The sequence below is a fragment of the Cheilinus undulatus genome, linkage group 17 (genome assembly GCF_018320785.1).
Source record: "Cheilinus undulatus linkage group 17, ASM1832078v1, whole genome shotgun sequence".
NCBI classification, from domain to species: domain Eukaryota; kingdom Metazoa; phylum Chordata; class Actinopteri; order Labriformes; family Labridae; genus Cheilinus; species Cheilinus undulatus.
The window spans coordinates 20,490,977-20,509,341 of record NC_054881.1 but is presented as its reverse complement, the minus strand read 5'-3'; the positions used below and the strand labels follow the sequence as shown (position 1 = coordinate 20,509,341).

At 38.7% G+C, this 18,365-nt stretch overlaps 1 protein-coding gene across 2 annotated transcripts in view; it reads right to left on the bottom strand.

The window, feature by feature from the left end:
• LOC121524701 (AP2-associated protein kinase 1-like) overlaps window positions 1–17,222 on the bottom strand; it is a 40,768-nt gene extending 23,546 nt beyond the window's left edge. For both annotated transcript variants that reach the window (XM_041810173.1, XM_041810174.1), the window contains exons 1-8: window positions 16,201–17,222; window positions 12,329–12,447; window positions 7,515–7,623; window positions 7,229–7,371; window positions 6,599–6,720; window positions 6,158–6,239; window positions 2,376–2,508; window positions 2,157–2,260 (exon numbers count right to left, since the gene is read on the bottom strand). In XM_041810173.1, coding sequence (XP_041666107.1) covers window positions 2,157–2,260; window positions 2,376–2,508; window positions 6,158–6,239; window positions 6,599–6,720; window positions 7,229–7,371; window positions 7,515–7,623; window positions 12,329–12,447; window positions 16,201–16,360 — 972 coding nt within the window. In that variant the 5' untranslated portion in view covers window positions 16,361–17,222. The remainder of the gene's footprint in view (window positions 1–2,156; window positions 2,261–2,375; window positions 2,509–6,157; window positions 6,240–6,598; window positions 6,721–7,228; window positions 7,372–7,514; window positions 7,624–12,328; window positions 12,448–16,200) is intronic.
• Window positions 17,223–18,365: the final 1,143 nt, after the last annotated feature.

Sequence of the window (18,365 nt, the reverse complement as noted above, 5' to 3'; positions counted from 1 at the left end):
CAAAATCGTTTAACGGTTAACATAGTTGTGACCATTCAAACTAAGCACAGGCCTAACAGGGAAGAGTAATGAAGATGTGTGTGCATAAAGCTTTTAACTTAATTAGGACCATCAATAAAAAATGCAACACAGGTGATGCATTTATATGGGATCTTGGGGTGAAGAGTAGGAGTGTTTCTAATTTAACAGCCTCAGAACTGCATCTCTGCATTTTTGCACATAATGTGGTTCAGTTGGTTTCATCAGTCCCTGACCTAACCTCCAGCAGGCATTAGGGCAGTTTTCAACCCAAAGTGGTTGGGAAGAGAGTCAGCATCTCCAGGTGAAGGTAATGGTTCTCTGCTGGAAAACATTGGATTGCTCTCTTGGGGTAGGGAATGGGTCTTTGCTCTCAAGGGAAGGACTTAACCAGAATTTCGGGGTCTTTAAGGGTAGACAGGTGACAGGTGCATCAGCAGTGGTGCAGACATGAAACTGAATGAACCATCATGGTAAAGGGGTGCTGACCCAAAGGAAAAGCTTTTAATTTACCAGTCGATCTATATTTGTTCCAGCCTTTACAAACTGTATGGTCATGAGCTTTTGGGACCTCCCAGGAGAAGTTGGAAAACTTCGCTTGGGAGAAGGATGTTTGGGTTGACTTGCCTAACAAGCAGCCACCATGAAAGTGAGGATAAGTGACGATGCGATGCGACACAATGTGACATGGTACCATACCATATGATGCAATGCAATATGACACAGTAAGGCCAAAAGCATTGCAATGATTATACAATCAAAGACAATCACATAGACAATTATATAATCATACATGACAATATCTGATAAACTAAAGAGGATAAAAAGTCCTTTGCAAGAGAAATTGCAGGATTAGTCTATTTGTTCAAATTTATGCAATTTGATGTCAGTTTCACATCTTATAAAGCTTTATCCTCTATTTTTTCACTGCTGTCTGATGATAACATGTCTTTTTCAGAGGTGGGTAGTAACACGTTACATTTTCTCCGTTATGTATACTTGAGTATTTTTTTTGAAAATTCTATCTTCTGAGAGTAGTTTTTGAGCAGAGTACTTTTTAGTCCAACTCTGTTACATTTGTGATTAAAAAACATACTTCTACTCTGTTACACTGGCCATGCACTGGTCGCTACTTTTACTTGTCTATAATTTATTTTCATTATGTATCTTCTTACACTCAGCTGAGCTTTCGCAGCAGCGTGAGGTAAAATCCTCAGCACCACAGAGTAAACGGAGGAGTGACCCCTCCCCCTTAAGTATCAACAGTTGGAGATAATAGCTGAAGATGTAATACCTGCGTCTCCTTCAGAGGAGCATGTTCATTCCTGGTCTAACATCAAGACTCTCTGATTTTCAAACGATGAGGAACAACAGCCACATAATGCGTTGCCTACTGTGTCTGCCTAAAACGGTGGAAATCTAAAGCTTCAAAAATATCATGTCAAACCTAAGAAAGCACGTTATGGTGAGTAAGTTAAACAAGCTAACGGCTGCACTGCTAGTTAGCTAAACGCATAAGTTCAAGTCTCTGTTTGAACTTGAAGAGTTCAAAGACACAGTTGTGTCAGTGATAAATGATGTCATGTGTCCAACCACCTATGCAACTCTGCCACAAAGGTGATTTTACACAGCATTATTTAACGTTACGTCGTAGGCGATACTATTATCATGTGTGTGGCATATCTCTTATGTCAGTGATTATACCTAATATGGTTATAACATGGGGCTAGTGAGCCAAAGCTGTCTTTGGTTTTAATAAGTTTCAGTTTGGCTTGCCAAATTTGTTGAGTGATAATCAGGATAAAAATTCATAAATTGGAGCTAAAAAGTTTAAGTTAAATAAAAAGGGGCAAAAAGTCATATTACCTTTGTTTACTATAGGTAATATAAACAACAAAAATACATTGCTGCATCAATACTTTGCCTTCATTATGGGCAATCTCATCAGCATTTTCTGTATGTAGCTAATGTACTACAGCAGATTTTCCTCCCACAGTGTGACAACTAGTGGGTCAGGATGAGAGCTCAGAGAACCCAGCATGATTCTACTTAATGCGACGTGAAAATCAATCCCTGATGAGAGAAAGCGAAGCAAAATCTAAATATTTCTGCTGATGCTGGTGCTGAGTGAAACTGACCTTCACATTCTGAACAGGGCAGGTCCGCTGAGCTTGTTTAAAAGCAAAGTAGGACACCTGGTAGATATCTGGTCTTTTGTCGGGGTCTGGCTCCAGCATGTACCCTGCAGAATCACCAAAAATAAATAGTTCTCAGAAAATGGAGAAGCACAGATGTTCTTCAACAAGTACAAACAGAAATTTGATTTTTAGAGTCTGATAAAATGAAGGAGGACTGACGAATGAGGCAGTGAAGATCGTAAGAGTAGCGGGAGTTGTCAGGAATTGTGAAACTGCCATCACAGATGGCCACCTGGCTTTCACCAAAGGGCAGAGTGAAGAAGCACAACTTGTACAGCAAACAGCCCAACGCCTGGAGAAAACCATGTATGCACGCCCCGTCACACCGCACAAAAAGAGAAAGATAGAGGGAGGAAGATAGGAAAGAAAAGATTATCAAAAAACACACAGTGACACTAACAACATATACAGACACACTTTAAACAAAAACTTTGATTTATCACATTTGCTGAGATTATTAGAAACCCCAGTGATAAAATAGTTAGTACATTGTGTAAAATGTGAATTGAAAAAACAGAATACAGTAGTTTGCAAATCCTTTCCAAACTTTATTCAGCTGAAACCAATACTAAGACAACATTTTTAATACTCAAACTAATAAACTTCATTGTTTGTTAGGAAATATGGGCACATTTTGAATTTCATGCCTGCAACATGTTCCTCTAAAACACCTGGAACATTCATGGAGGATGTTTCACTCAAGCTGGAAGAGGAGAAAGCATTAAGATCAAAAGCCGAGACCAAAAATGACACCAATGAGACAAAGATCGAGGAGCTCCTTCAGACGGTGAAGACTGAGAACCACAGGAGGATTGAAGGCGAAAAACAGATTAAGATGATAAAAGAACAGCTAAAGCATCTTAATCCATCTCACCCTGAGCCAAACATCGCCCTGTACCCCTACAAAACTAAAGAGGAGCTCATTGGGGGGATTGAAGCCCAAAATAAAAAGCTCAAGGACAAAGCTTTAGATGGCTCACAACAGTACAACAACCTGAGAGCTGAAAAAGAAGCCCTGGAGCTGGAAATGAAGGCTCTGCGGGAAGAAGCTTCCAGAAAAGAAGCCAGTACCACCAAGAAAGAAGCTAGCACCACGTTGGAGATGGCAGCTTTAAAGAAACAATTGAAGGAGCAGACAGCCAAACTACGTGCTCAGGAAGAGGCACGACAGGGGATGGAAAAGCAGATAGAAGAGCTCAAAGCATAAATTCCTGAGGTCAAGGCAGAAGAGGAGCAGGCATTTCAAAGAGAGAAAATGCAAGAGCTCATAGAAGTCATTTCCTCTCAAAATGACAGACTGAGCGCTGAGATGTCCAGGACTTACTCCTTGCAGACAGCAGCACAGGAAGTCCAACAGGGGCTGACTTCTGAGATAGGCTCTCTAAAGCAAAAGATATGGGTCCTCCAGAGAGAAGCCTACAAGAAAGACACTGATACCACTCTGCAGATTGACACCTTAACAAATCAGCTGCAGGTACAGCCCAGAAGTGGCTGTGAGCTAGAAAATAAACTGAGGATAAAGAAGGACACCTTTAAGACCCTGCAAAAGAAGATGCAAGTTGCGAGAGAGCATAATGAATCTTAGGACATGCTTCTTTAGGCTGAAAGGTTTAGGGCTGACACCCTGTACAACGAACTAAAGCGCGTTAGACTTCTGCTTTCAGGGCAGCTGACAGGAGCCTGATGGAGCAGCACAAAACAAGGGAGGAGGACTCCGGCGAAGACACGCAGCCAGGGACGATCGGCAGAATGTCGCCCCCCTCAGCCTCCTCCCACTGGCTGTAACTGGCCTGGGCAGCACAGAGAACCATGTGAAGTCCTGATAAACAGAGGGCAATAGCTTGCCACATGGTCTACTGTGTCTGTATGGGCTTTCCCTAGGTTATCCGGTTTCCCCTTAAAAAAAACAAACAAACTTTGTACATAATTTTCATTAAAAAAATTGAAAGAATAAAATCTTGAGAAAGACATTATTTGAATGGAGTTGGATTACTATAAAGTATTGTTAGTTATTTTCATACTGTGTCTGTATTGATAGTGTTGACCCTTGTGCCCTGCTAAGACATTTTTTTTGTATTTAAGAGAATAAAAGTGGTCTGGGTATCATACATAATTTGCAGAAATAAACCAATAAGGTGCCAGTCAAATATGTTATGAGCAAAAGAAACAGGTGGCCTTTCATGGGGTGGCAAGGTATCAATGGACTTCCATTAATAACAGATAATTGGACACCTCGAAGGGCATTAACCTGCTTATACCATGGTCACTTCCCCAAGAAAAGAATTAATAAAACTACTAATTTATCATTTCATACGTTTCGCGATCAAAATAGAAAGTTTTACTAAAGCCAGTAAAGCATAGTTTGTCCATGTCTATGTGTTCCTGTAAAGCGTCCTTGGGTTTCTTTCTCTAATAACTAGAATCATCATTCCAATCTCATAACGTTCTCAGGGAATGAAAATGTAATTCAGTACTCCAGTAAATAGGACGGCCATAGATACGAAGCCACAACAGAATACAAAAAGGGTTCACTCAGCTGTACTTTCTTGATGGATTTATCAATGAAAAGGCATGAAGATGAGGGAGACAGAGAGCCATCTGTGATCAGACTATAAACCTGTAAGTTAATGCATGTCAATATTTATCAGATATTATCATGCTGGTTATTCAGAAGCATTTCCTTTAGCTCTACATAGAAATAGTGGCTTCTCACAGTTAAGGTGAGCCTGGAAACAAGTCATACATCAGAAAAAGGAGATAAGAGCCTTGTGTTACTGGTCATAGACTTGGAGTGTGACATTTTATTTATGTCAGTTATGTGACGGTTGATGCCGGCCCGTAGGCTCCTTAGGCTGGTGACGCTGTACTCCCTGCTCAGGAAGTATGACTGCCTTAGGTTGCTATGGTTACACCTATCATCTAACAGCTGCTGTGTAACAATTTTAAAAATTGTAAAGATTTCTCGACTGGTACTACTTGAGAAGTTCCATAGGTGTCCATATATCAGAAGTTAATGGACACCAATGGAACTTCCAGAGCCAATCAGAATCACGTATTTTCCAAGACCATGGTATAAAATGAAGTATCGATATTAATGTTGTAATTTGGTCCAGCAGGTATCAGATGTGTCGGTATCGGTTTTTGATACTCATCCCTAATTAAGTAGTACAAGAACAGAAAGTTGATTAAAGAGAAAAACATTTTTCGTAGATTTAACGTCTTCATTTTGTTCTCAAAGTGCACCAGATTTATGTTATTACCTTTAAAATGTACAACTTTGTCTCCCAGGGGAACATGCCCCTGGACCCCCCCTAGAAAGTATGAAGTATGCATAATAAGAAAGGTACCAGGAAAAACCCTGGGGATCTTCCTATTGTTTCCAGAGAGACAAGGCCAAGCTCCAGTCTGCATGAGTTACAACAGCATGGCTTCACAGTATTAAAGGGCAGGTACTAGACTGGCCTGCATGTAGTCGAGCCCTGTCTCCCATTGAGAATGTTTGGCATTTAATGAAGCGCAAAATACAACAGAAAATCTGCAGCATTAAGCAACTTAAGATGGACATTAGGCAAGAATGCGAAAGAATTCAACTTTCATACTTGAACAATTAGTGTCTTTAGTCTCTACACAAAAAGGTGATGCAACACTGCGGTAAACATGCTCCTGTCACAACTTTTATGAAACATGATGCAGGCATAAAAGTCAAAGGGTATGTGCATTTCAAAAACATTAGCATGAAATAGCATGTCGCTGAAGTGTATTTGGCTGAATACAGGTGAAAAATCACTGTGTTCTGTATTTTTTAATGTTTTACACAATGTCCCAACTTTTTTGTAACTGAGGATATTCCCTTTTAAGTGTTTCTACAGCAATGGAGGAACTCTGCTTTGGCTAGGCAAGATATCTGCAGTTTGTGTGACCTGTTTATCCTCTTCACTCACCCATATATCTGCTTTTGTTGTGATAATCTTGTTGTTGTAGAGGTTCACCATCTCAGGGGCACGATATGATAAAGTTGTGTACCTGAGTGAAAATAGAAATGATTAAAAAAAAAAAAACAGAACAGAATTAGAAAGAAAACAAGCTGATCTGAATGTGGCCCGGAAATTTAACAGCCTACACAGCCTTTTGAGCTTGTTAACATGCATTAACAAGATTTATTTGCCCATTAAAATGAAATATTACATTGAGGAAATCTCTTCTTGCACACATATTAGAATATTTATTGCTCTCCAGAAACCTCCAGTCCAATTCTTGAGGTGAGAATTCAATCAGTCACATGAAAATAACAAAGCTGCTCATGGATGAAAATGTACTGCCTCCCTAAAAGCGGATGCTTTTAACTGCAAATATCGCCATTGTACATGAGAAGAGACACAAACTTTTTGATCTCCTCCTCCACGGCGGCCACTCCTTCAGTCTGCGGGCTCTGGAACTTGTTGGTTGCGCTGCCGAAGTCACACAGCACATAATGACCCTTGTCATGCAGGAGGATGTTCTCCACCTAAGGGCAGAAACGAAACACAAGCAGTCACGAAAGTGTAGAGCTGGTAGGATGCTGGGAGTTTCTTGCCTCCTGCAACATGTGCACTTTAAAATGAACAAAGAAAATCAACGTGAGACCAACTTCACATCATGATTGTAGATTTAAGTTGCTCCAAAGCACTCTGATGCCTACTCATCATTTTTTTAACATTTGCTATCAATCAAGATCCCGGCACTGCATTAGAGTCACATCTCTACATGGGGTAAATCTAATGACTGACAGTGTATTAAAATTAATGCGACAGTCGACTAGGCTCTGAAGTATTTTGACAACTGACAATCTCCTCTCCTTTTATTTCAGAGTTATCCATAATTTAACACAGCTTCCACTCACACACATATCCATCACAGCTTATTTCTCTACAGCTAGTGTCTCCTCTGCGTTAGCAAAGCACCAGCAGATTGTCCTTTCCTTTCACACTGCACAAAAGAGAATTACACCAGGCAAAGGTGGCAAAATGTGTCACCTTAAGGTCTCTGTGGATGATAGGTGTCTTGCGCTGGTGCAGGCGAGAAACAGCATCACATGTGTCACAGAAGATCTGCAGCACCTCCGCCTCTGTGAAGCCCGTCTGCAGCCTCTGATTCATCAAGTTGACCACCTGCCCTCCTGCAAATAACACACGAACATCAGAGGAAATTAACTTACACGGTGCATGACGCACCCATACTAATCAAACTTTTAACTGTTTCCTTTCCTGTAAAACATACAGAAAGGAGATGCTAGCATCCCTTGTGTGTGTCAGAACTCACCCTTGCAGTAGTCCATAAGAATAAAAACCTCCCATACATCCCGTGACCCCATCGCTGTGATACTAGAGTCCAAATAACCGACAATATTCTTGTGACCGACGAGGTCTTTCTGCAAAAACACATACACAAGAATTCGAGAGCATTGACGAAATGTGCAGAGTTTTTATTAGACACATGACTGATGAACTGCAACAAGATTTGCTAAAATGCATGTAAAGAAGGCCTTTTTAGCCACCACATGGAAAAAGTGATGGACAAAAACTTAGTTTTTAAATCAAGCACTGGCACAGATGATGAGAGGGGAGCAATGCAGAAGCCAACTACAGCAGTATTTCAGTCAACAGCTACAGTTAACTAGTCGAGGTGTCAGTCTAAAGGTCAGAGATTGGATTGCTAATAATTGCCTAGAAAAGATGCTTAATTACAGCTAATCCACTTAATTATTGAGAACAACAAAAGCAAATCTGAAATCAGACAACACTAGTTTGGCTCTTTCTCATGTATTTCTGTTTTTGGACCAAAAATTTGACTGGATATAGATTGTGTGGACTCTTCTGATGCAGCAGGACTGTTTGTGATGGTATGTTATGATCAGGAAAGTACAGGAGAGCTTCTAAAGCTGAGCAGTGTCACTTTTATTATCGGTTGTTTGCTTGTAGATGGATCGAAAATCACCACATGCTACCTCAACAGGTAGCATTCAGTAGTCTCCTGTTGATCAGGCAGTGTTTCATGGCAGTTACGGGCAGTTGTTAGCTTTTAAGATAGCCAGGAGTTGTAGCTGAGAGTGACTTCTTCCTTTTCATCCTTTTCGTGTTTTTCTTGATAGAAATTTCCCATTCTTTTGTTCAAAGGTGTCCTGGACGATCAATCTTCTTGTTGTCATAGATTTCAACATATGCTGTCAACTTAACTGTCGAATAACACTACAATTTCAAGATATAACTCAAAAGTAGGGGGTGGGTAAAAACATCGATTAATCGATGCATCACAATATCCCTCCACCCCAATTCAATATCGATTCAGCAAATCCTCTGAATCAATTCACCTCCTGGCCAGTGGGGGTCGCTGTGCGTGTGATTCATGTTGTATGGACAGAGGCCGCACTCCAGCCAACCATAACCATGTTATGTGAGGTTTATCACAATTTCCAAGAGGACAGAAATATTATTTAAGTTTACATGTACTTTACTTTTTCAGTGTTTACACAGAACTGTCATGTTTTTTACTTTTGTACTCCATATGCACAAATAAGTTATTACCGTGCACATTTTTATTTTCAGATGTTTTATTGCTCAAAAATGTGAGGTGACTTACCAAATATGTTCACATGGGCATGAAAATAATTATTAAAAAATTGTCAACAGGTAATTTGTGTATTTCTACTTCTTATGTAATTGACATTTAAATCACTATCAAATCGAATCGAATCGATATCGAATCAAATCGCAACCTAAAGAATTGAAAACGAATTGAATCGTGAGGTTCTTAACAATACCCAGCCCTACTCAAGAATGCATTTTTCCTGCTGCAAACTGCTCTGGTTGCCCAGCATCAGAAGCTAAGCCTGACAAATAGCAATAATTCTGACAATTAGCCTGATAAATGCAATAATTGTGGCTGGTGTAGTGGTTTTATCCTGGATAAAGAGTATTGCATATTAAAATTTGTTCTGTTTTCTAAGTATACAGTGCTTGACAAATTTATTAGACCACCTGTCATATTTGTCTCAAAGACCATCCAGCATCATGCAGTGCTTTAATGCGGACTCTTTTATTTTCAGTGAGCTCTCCACGTTTTACCATTTTGAACAGGAATGAGGAATTTCAAACTGAATTCACCAAAATTTGAGCCGGCTCACTGGGCTTCTCTGAGAAGTCAGAAATTAATCAAGCATAACATTCAACCACTAAAACTAATTTTTCTCTTCAGGAATGCATGTAAATAACTATAATTGGACATATTAATCAAGAAATAATAATGTGCTTTACTATTTTTTCAGTTTTTTTGTAAATCAGTAAATTTAAAAATTCATGGATAACAATAATAATTATATTTTAGCATTAAAAATATCATTTTGGTTAAAGAGCTTCTACATATTGGTGTATTAACCATTGCAGAAACATAAAAAATGATTTTGGTAATTACCAATGCTGTTAATTTAGGCAGCTGTGGCATAAACCTTACTTTGGTTAGGGTTAGGGTGGTCTAATAAATTTGTTAAGCACTGTATTACATTGATTTCTCAGAATCCAGGGGAAATTCTTCTGAATTGATCTGATCGAAAACCATAAATCAAGGTGCGTTAATGGGCTAACTGTATTGTTGCATCCCTGTAATCTGGTCAGGATTTTTTGGTGTAATATGAGGCCACCACCTGCAGAGGGAGCTGACACGGTGTGCTCTAATGAGAAGCAGGTGATAATAAATATCAAGTATGCAACTGGGGGTTAAGCACTATCTAAATTTGTATGCATGTCCTTGTTTGTGTAAAATGAAGGGGTTAAAGTATATCATATATCAGAAGATTAAATAAAAGAATGTTTTATCTTCAGTAAGAGTGTGAAGTATATCAGTGTGGTTGTTGAAGGAATACTAGGAAAACCTTGACTTTACAAAGTGTTCACTCTGTAATTAAGCTGCATGGTGATACAATCAGCCATTCTTTGAAATTTCCCTGCATCCTTCCTTCCTGAGTTTTCCTTGAGAGGCAAATAAACAAATGATGCATGTGTGAATGCAAAGAATGCGAGTCAAGCCACAAATTGCAGAGAATTAACTCTTAACTACCCTTAAAACACTATTACTGCATTTCTGTTATACACAGCAGTTGCCAGAATGATAAACTTAGATGTGATACTAGTAGAAATAATGATATTGATACTGATTTGATACTACTAAGGAAAAAAGCCCCAGGCACCCAATCTTGTGTAATTTTGTGATTTCAGTCACCAAACATTTGAGACAAACTCCCACACACTTTCTAAATTGAACTCACAAGTTGACGCCAACTTATTTGTGGATCAGTGCTGAAATATTGCCAACATACAGCATATATGTGAGTTTGAACTGTTGCTCTACTTCAATCCTTATTTGGTTTAAAATATGACTAAGAGTCTAAGTTTTTTAAAGCTTTGGTACTTCTAGATATAATTGATCATTACTATAATAGAGACTGTAGCATAACAGTTTGATTGGATTTCTAAACATGTATTGGCTGATATTAATCTTGTTGACAAACATCCGCCATCAGCAAAAAATGAGGCAATCGATGTCAGCAGCAGATGTTTATCTGTTGTGTCTAATCAATTTAATGTTGGCATCTGGAAAATCTGACTGCTGACCAAAGAAGAGATGCTTTACTGGGCGGAAGAAATAACCTGCTGGGCCAACTCTGATCAGTTTTCATGTTGAAACACAAGGGAAATGTTGGAGTCTTACACTAGAAGAGGTCATGTAAATAAGACTGATATTAAAATCAAACAGCTACATTGTTAATTTCAACATTGGTATCGGTATTGGCCCCACCTTATACAACAGGAGCATCTCTTGTTTCAACATAACCTAACACACCAGATAAACTGCTTTATATATACATTGTATGGGGTATATCCATTTGGAAAAGCGTTTTGGAAAGGCAGGACTTTTCAAAAACTTCTCAGAGGGTGATTCGACAAACATTTTGTCTGGTACATGCATGACGGGCCAATCAGAGCAGCAAGACAAAATGAGGTCGTAGGCATGCACAGCTATTAACCTGAGCTTGACAGACAGGCGCTGCCATAGTTTATGAACAGTGGAGCTTGTCTGTGAATAAATCTCATGCCAAAGCTGGTCGGGAAAAAAGCAAAAACATCTTCTCTGCCAAGACAAACTTTCAGTGTGGCTCTGACTGGCCCAGTTCTGATAAAAATGCTACCATACACTGGCGAGTAAATGGCTCATCCTGTTACTATCGCAAACTAAAGCTGAAGCAAGTTGAAAGAAGAGTGAAAACATTTTTTTTCCATCATGACAAGCTTTTAGTGCTGCTCTTGGCACTTCTGTTCTGATGAAACGGGCACAATAGCTACATTGTAGCTAAACGCTAGCTCCAGTATAACTTAACCCTGCCCGTAGCTACTGCCTCGTTCTCCTAAAATGACAAATCCAGCGCCAAACCCAGCTACATTTCTTGATTCAAAAATTTGGCCCTGCTGAATTTGTAATTGAATAGCCCTGATTTATCCTGTCAATATGTATAGCTGATATATCAGCTGTTAACATGGGCAGAAATTTTCACATCTGCTGTGAGCAATATTTACCATTTTAGGTATTATGATGCTGATACTAATATAATGCTGATAGGTATCATGCATCCCTAAGATATATTTGTTAAAGACAATTTTGTGAAAAACTACAGTTTTAGAACTACATGTTATATATTCCCTTTTCATTACTAATGCCAGACAAAAAAAAACTGTCAAGACCGTGATAGTCCTTAAGGGAGCTGATGTTCATACAGATGGCCTCTTGACTGTCTCTGCTGAAAGTCTCAGGAGGAGAGCAAAACATGCCAGACGACACTTTTAGAAACAAAAGAAGAGCACATGAGAACCAGTTGAGTAAATACTGAACAAGCATCAACATAACACTGCTGCAGGCTGTAAGTGTACAAACTGCTCTTCCTGGATAGAAGAGAAGTATTGAATTAGTTCTTTTTCTTAATTTATAGGCACACATACAGTTTTTAAATTGCCTTTGCATTGGGGGGTTTGCTCCCTTTGAAAACCACATGAACTCAGTTAGAAAAACATTTAATCCAAGTGACTCACCATTATTTGAATCTCACACTCGCACACCTGCAGGTCATGCTCATTGTTGACATACATCCTCTTCAGGGCGCAACGCACCCCCTGATTTGTTTTCACAAGGAACACGATCGCAAAACCACCTGCAGGAATTAGAGACAAAAGTCCAAACAGTCAGTCCTCAGAAACATGCTAGGCACATCATCAAAATCTTGACTGTGATTGTTTGGCAGAACACACATTTCAGGATTATTCACAAATACAACAAATGTAGAAAACGAGCCTGCAAGCATCCCTCCACTCTCTTGGGACATCAGAAATGTTGATGCTAGTTTCTACCCCAAATTACTACATCAAATGTTGTCTCCATGAGTCTTACATCAAAAGGGACCAAATGGAGCAGCCTTATAGTGTCATGTATTAGTCATGTCATTGCTGCAGGGTTTACGTGGAGGCCTACATTGAGGCCTAACCATCTGGTATAGCTCAGGCTGCAAATTCACTTTGCCGAGTTCAGTTGTGACAGAATCATCAATTTCAGGCAGACACTGCGGCTCGTGCTGCAACCTCAACGTGACACGTGTTAAATGGTGTTGTATTGCACTGTAGCTCTATAAATCTGAAACAGATACCAATGGAGATGGGTATATGTTCAGGCTGAAGGTTTAAATCAGCTTCTAGAGCAAAAAAATGAACTCATCAAATATACAAGACTGTTTTCCCTTATAATATACAGACAAGACTCTGGATTAGTAAATCTCACCAATCCAGTGGCTTTGCACACATAAAAATACTCAGCTGCAGAGATGATTACAGCAGAAACGTCTGTGGTAACACAGTTACAGGAGAGAGTCTACAACAGTGTTTTTTTACTAAAAGAATGAAAATTAGTGCAATATTATCTAGTAACTCTTCTTCTGCATATGAATTTGTAAAATATGCACATTAAATCATAGATGCATGTTTTATTTAATTCAGTTTTACACTTTAGGTTGTTTTTGCCCTATTTCAAATGTATTTCATGTTCAAAATGTGTATAAGTCATGGCTGTAAATGCTGCTAAAACATCTTAACATATTCATATATTCTGTTTGCTTTTACATTTCTTCTTTAGGGCTATTTTAGGAACTTGAAGATTTTTATCAAGTATAATCTCTTGGCTGGAAAGGTATCAAACATGTAACCTCTTTTCTTACATTATATCTTTATATTTTTAGGTTTTTGTCTTGTTCTCTTTTTTTCAAATCTATTTTTGAATTAACCTTCTGTAAACAAATTGTTTATCTTTAAGCTCTTTACAGAGATGTTTTCTGTATTTTACTTTGTTTAATGTGTGTACTGTGTATACCTCTTGACTCGATAGTTACATAAGAACATGTAAGAACTCTTTTTTAAAATGATTTCTTCACATTTTTTAAACTTAAATTGCATTCATGAGGGGTTTTCTTGTATCCCTGTACATGACTTGTTTATTTGTTGACTGGAAAAGTACCAAAAACATTTAACTTGTCTTTTTTATATTACCTCTTTACATTTCAATGTACAACCTGTTTTTTTTTTTTTTTTTTTTTTGTAATCTTGAAATGAGTGTTTGCATTAACATTAGTTTCATTTTAGAACTCTTGTACTTCTCATGGTTAAATAGATGCCAAAAACATTTCATTATAAATAATAAATTGTGACGTGTGTATTAGGGGTCAACCAATCACTAATCTTGTTAAATATCAAGGCTGCTATTTGGCATTTAACCATTATGAGTATTGGCATTTTATTTTACTGATAGCTGATAACATTAGTAGGGATGCACAATACTTCATTTTTGCAGTTTTCTAATGCTGATATTCCTCATTCTAGCTGATGCAGATATACGCATCTTCTTTATTGTAAAAACACTAAGTGTCTCCTGAGTCCTGTGCAAAGAGAGGCTGAGTCAAGCAGAGCAGAGAGAGGAACAGGGACGTAAACAGTCTGGTAGTTCTTTTGCGTCTTCATTCAAGATGTTCACGGCATACCCTAACACCAGCCCCCTTGACTGTTTGATAAGGTTGGGTATTGTTTGGGATTTTCTGATACCAGTGCTAACTCAATAGTTTTTATATAGTGCCAGTGCCTAAACGGGGCCTGAATCGATACTTCTGAGAGAAAAAAATTGTGCTGAAAGTTAGTAGGAGCATAAAAGCTGTCTCTTAACCAGATGCCACTTGAACATGGGATAAGAAAAGGGAACTGGTGGAACTTAACAAATAAATGATACAGAATTCATTACATATTTTTTTTGCCTTTCATGTGGGGTGTATTGAAATTAAGCATCGTTATCTGTGTGGTAATTTGGTCCAGTAGGTATTGGATGTGTCGATACTGGTACTGTACTGGTACTGGATTTCGATACTCTTTCCTAGTGCATGGCACCCTAGAAAACCACCTATACCTGAGGGTATGTTTGTACATTTTGCAGATATTTAAAGCTGATATATAATATATACTTTGATATTAATAGTCCATATCCATCCATTTTCTTTGGTGTTTGGGGTTGAAGGGGCTGGAGCCTATCCCAGCTGTCATTGGGCAAGGGGGGGTGCACCCTTGACTGGTCACCAGTCTGTATGACTGATACATCCACTGTAAAGATATTTAACATTTTAGGCTAATATACGGATCTCATACTGATAATGTCATGCATCTCAAAAATTAGTCATTAAAAAGTGGCAGTGTGAGGTGTGTCTTACCCTCTGGTGCTATTTTCAATGCCCTAGGATGTCCCACCAAAAACACTATCTGATTGGCAAGATGTCACACAAGTACTTGAAAATCAACACTGTCCCTTTGCCCTGGGTGCCACTGACATAGTGAGTGTATGGCACCTCTTCCTGTTTTCATGATGCTACTGTTTTACTGCATATCTTCCCTAATGTCAATAGAGATCAGAATAAATCTTTTCTAATTTTCTCATAATAAATGCATATTGATTCTAAACACAGATTATAGGTCTCATGAACTACAGTACTTACTATTAGTATCAGTACCAGCCCTAAAAAAAGACAGTCTGTCCCCTACTGTGGACATGACAGACAAATGTGAACTGAAGTGAATCACTAGTAAAAACGTCACCTCTTCTGTTAGGGAACATCTTTTTTACCTTAAAGCTTCTGTGTGGAACTTTAAGTTTGTGTCAATTTTGGCGCCCCCTGTAGTCAAAGCTGTATTTCCTATGTTTTCACAACTTTTGTCCTGTATATCTGAAACTATATTTGAGAAAAATCTCATTCTGGAGAGAATCACTATAGTGAAAAATGTAGGAAAAGATTGTTTTGGCAGCATGCTGTTAATAATTTGTCTGACATCTACTCCAAGACAGCAATTTCAAGCATTTAAAACAACAATTAGAGATAGTCATCTTTATAATGATGGTCTTATTTGTTTTTGTAGATCGTACAGAGGCATACGTATTGGTTTCAGAGTGTCTTAAAAGCAGCTAAAACTCCTGAGAGGTTAAACAAAAAATTAGAAATCAAAATGTATGAATGACATAAATACTGTACTTCCATGTTTAAAATGTTTCTATACAAAATACACACAAATGCCTCATTCATTCATTTTAAATGGAAAAAAATAACTGCACAAACTGGGTAGTTCCACGTCTCCAGAATCACACTTCTGAATCATAAAACAGCTAACAGGAAACTGTTGTTAGTCAGAGTCCAGCTGAGAAAAAAAGCAGTAGGCCTCTATTTTGCAATCTGATGCAGGGCTCCATCATTCCTGTGGTGGATGGCATAAGGTTTCATCCCTAGTCTGTCATGTGACCTATCATCCCACATTATCAATCACACTCCTGCATAACTAAATACATGAAAATTAATCAAGGAAACATTTGGTCTGTGCAAACCCTTCCTCACCTTCAGCTATGATCTCCTCCACAGTGACTTGGTGCTTCCCAACGGTGAAGGTTTTGCCAACGAAATTTGCGCCTGCATGGCTGGACCCAGAGCTGCCACCTCCTCCAGAACCAGGCCCGGAGCTCACCAACTCCCGACGGGAATCGAAGAACTTCCTCATGTTGTCTCTGTGACAGGAGGATCAATCGCAGACACGCAGATCAGCTCCCTGTTTCCTGTGCACTTAATTATTGCACTGAGAGATAACGCAGGTCAGATTGTACACCTTACAGGTCCAAAGCTTCAATTAAGTCTATTTGCAGCCTCAAAACATGCACTGATGCATTTGCCACTTATGATGATGTTGAGACAACCCAGATTTTTGGTGGCAATATTCCCATTTGCTTGCCAACACAAGCCAGTTGGTGATAGCTAGAGCGGCTAGCTGTTATGTAAGTGAATTACACCACCCAGGAGGCTAAAGCATCTCCGGAGAAAGTATTTCTTAAGCTATCCATCCAGCTGCTCACGGTCGGCTGATGATGATGATAACATTAGGTCCTTCTCCATCTCGTCCAGCCGTAACCGAGCTAGCTAAGTGCTAGCTACTTACGCGCTATGACATTTCGTGTAAGGTTATCCAGGTTATCCTCTGTAGATAATGTGTTGAGTGCGTTGTATCCGACGTGTAACTCGTTTAGCAGCGTTGCCCGAAAATATCTTTCCATCCTCAGTCAAGTGAAGCATCTCCTACATGGCACATAACTGCCCGTCAAGCTATTTAATTGCTCCCATTTACGATTAAACTATGATTTTAGTAAGCTAACGCTTTAGCGCGATCCAGCCCCTCGTCAACACAAACAAACGCAGAGACGACAGGGAACTACAACCTCCGTATGCTGTAACTGTAGCTCCAAATAAGAAACCACAGATTTTGACATCTAGAAAAACATTAGTCAGAGGTTAAAACCAAGCAGCCGAATCTCTGCAACCACAGCAATCTTTGGCTGCCAGCGATATCGCAACATCCTAGCTGTTGCTGTTGACGCGCGGACGGAATTGTGGGTATTGTAGTTCAAGGAGCAGCTGCAGCCTCCCTTCCTCATCGTCATGATGAGTTCAAGTGATGCCGCACAGAATGCTTCTGTGTAAAAACAGTGCACATTATAGAAAAGACTGGTTCACAAAAGTCCAGTTTCCTTTTCGGGACACACACATATATATATTTAGATTCCTCTGGGACAGACCAATTCATGACTTAGCCTACTCTGTACAGATTTTTTGATAAATCAAGAAACACCAAGAAATAGTGACGAAATTGCTGACTTAATAAATAAAACAGAAGTAAATAAAAAAAATTATACATCTGTTTGATCAGTCACTACACGATTAAGTGCCATTATTGGTGCATAATTTTTCAACTGCATAAATTACATGTTTTATTGTCCCTATTAGTACACTGGGGTAAGCCAAAATAATAACTCCCCTCAACCACAGTGATGTAAAATAAACACACCACTTCATTTCCATGCCTCATTTTATTAAAAAAAAAAAAATCACTAAAAGCTCAGCTGACAAGTCAAAAGTCATCAAACAATTCGATTTTTTATGTTTCCCTATTTTCCCTTTCAATCCATAACAAGTTATTTAAGTTAATGCTATATTTTTTTTATTTAATGTCAAAATAAACGCGTCTGTACCCAAACAGGAGGTCAGTTTACTTTAGGACCCTCATTTTGTTTGCAAACTTTTCATTCATCATTCATTTAGATCCACTTACTTTTCTCATGTCACAAACTCAGCATATCTGTCTCTCCACCCTGCAAAGGTCTACTGTTAGCTAACATCAGTATAAGAATAAAGAAGAGGAAGGCTACAACAAACTAGTACAATGTAAAATAAGTGAGAAAATACATTTAGATTACAAATAAACCAGTAGACTTGTCTGAGATGTTTGCTTCCCCAGAAACATGAACATGTGTAATTTTAAAGAAGAGGGAAGAAAGATAAATGACTGAAATGGTCCCTGTCATCCAACAAATGCTTTCAAAATAATAACCTTACCAGTCTGCAACATAATTTTTAATGCCATAACTCAATTCCTATCAAGTGACATTAAAGAAAGACTCATGCATTATAAAAGATGTGTTATTAAGTAATATAATCATTAATATCAATGGTGAATA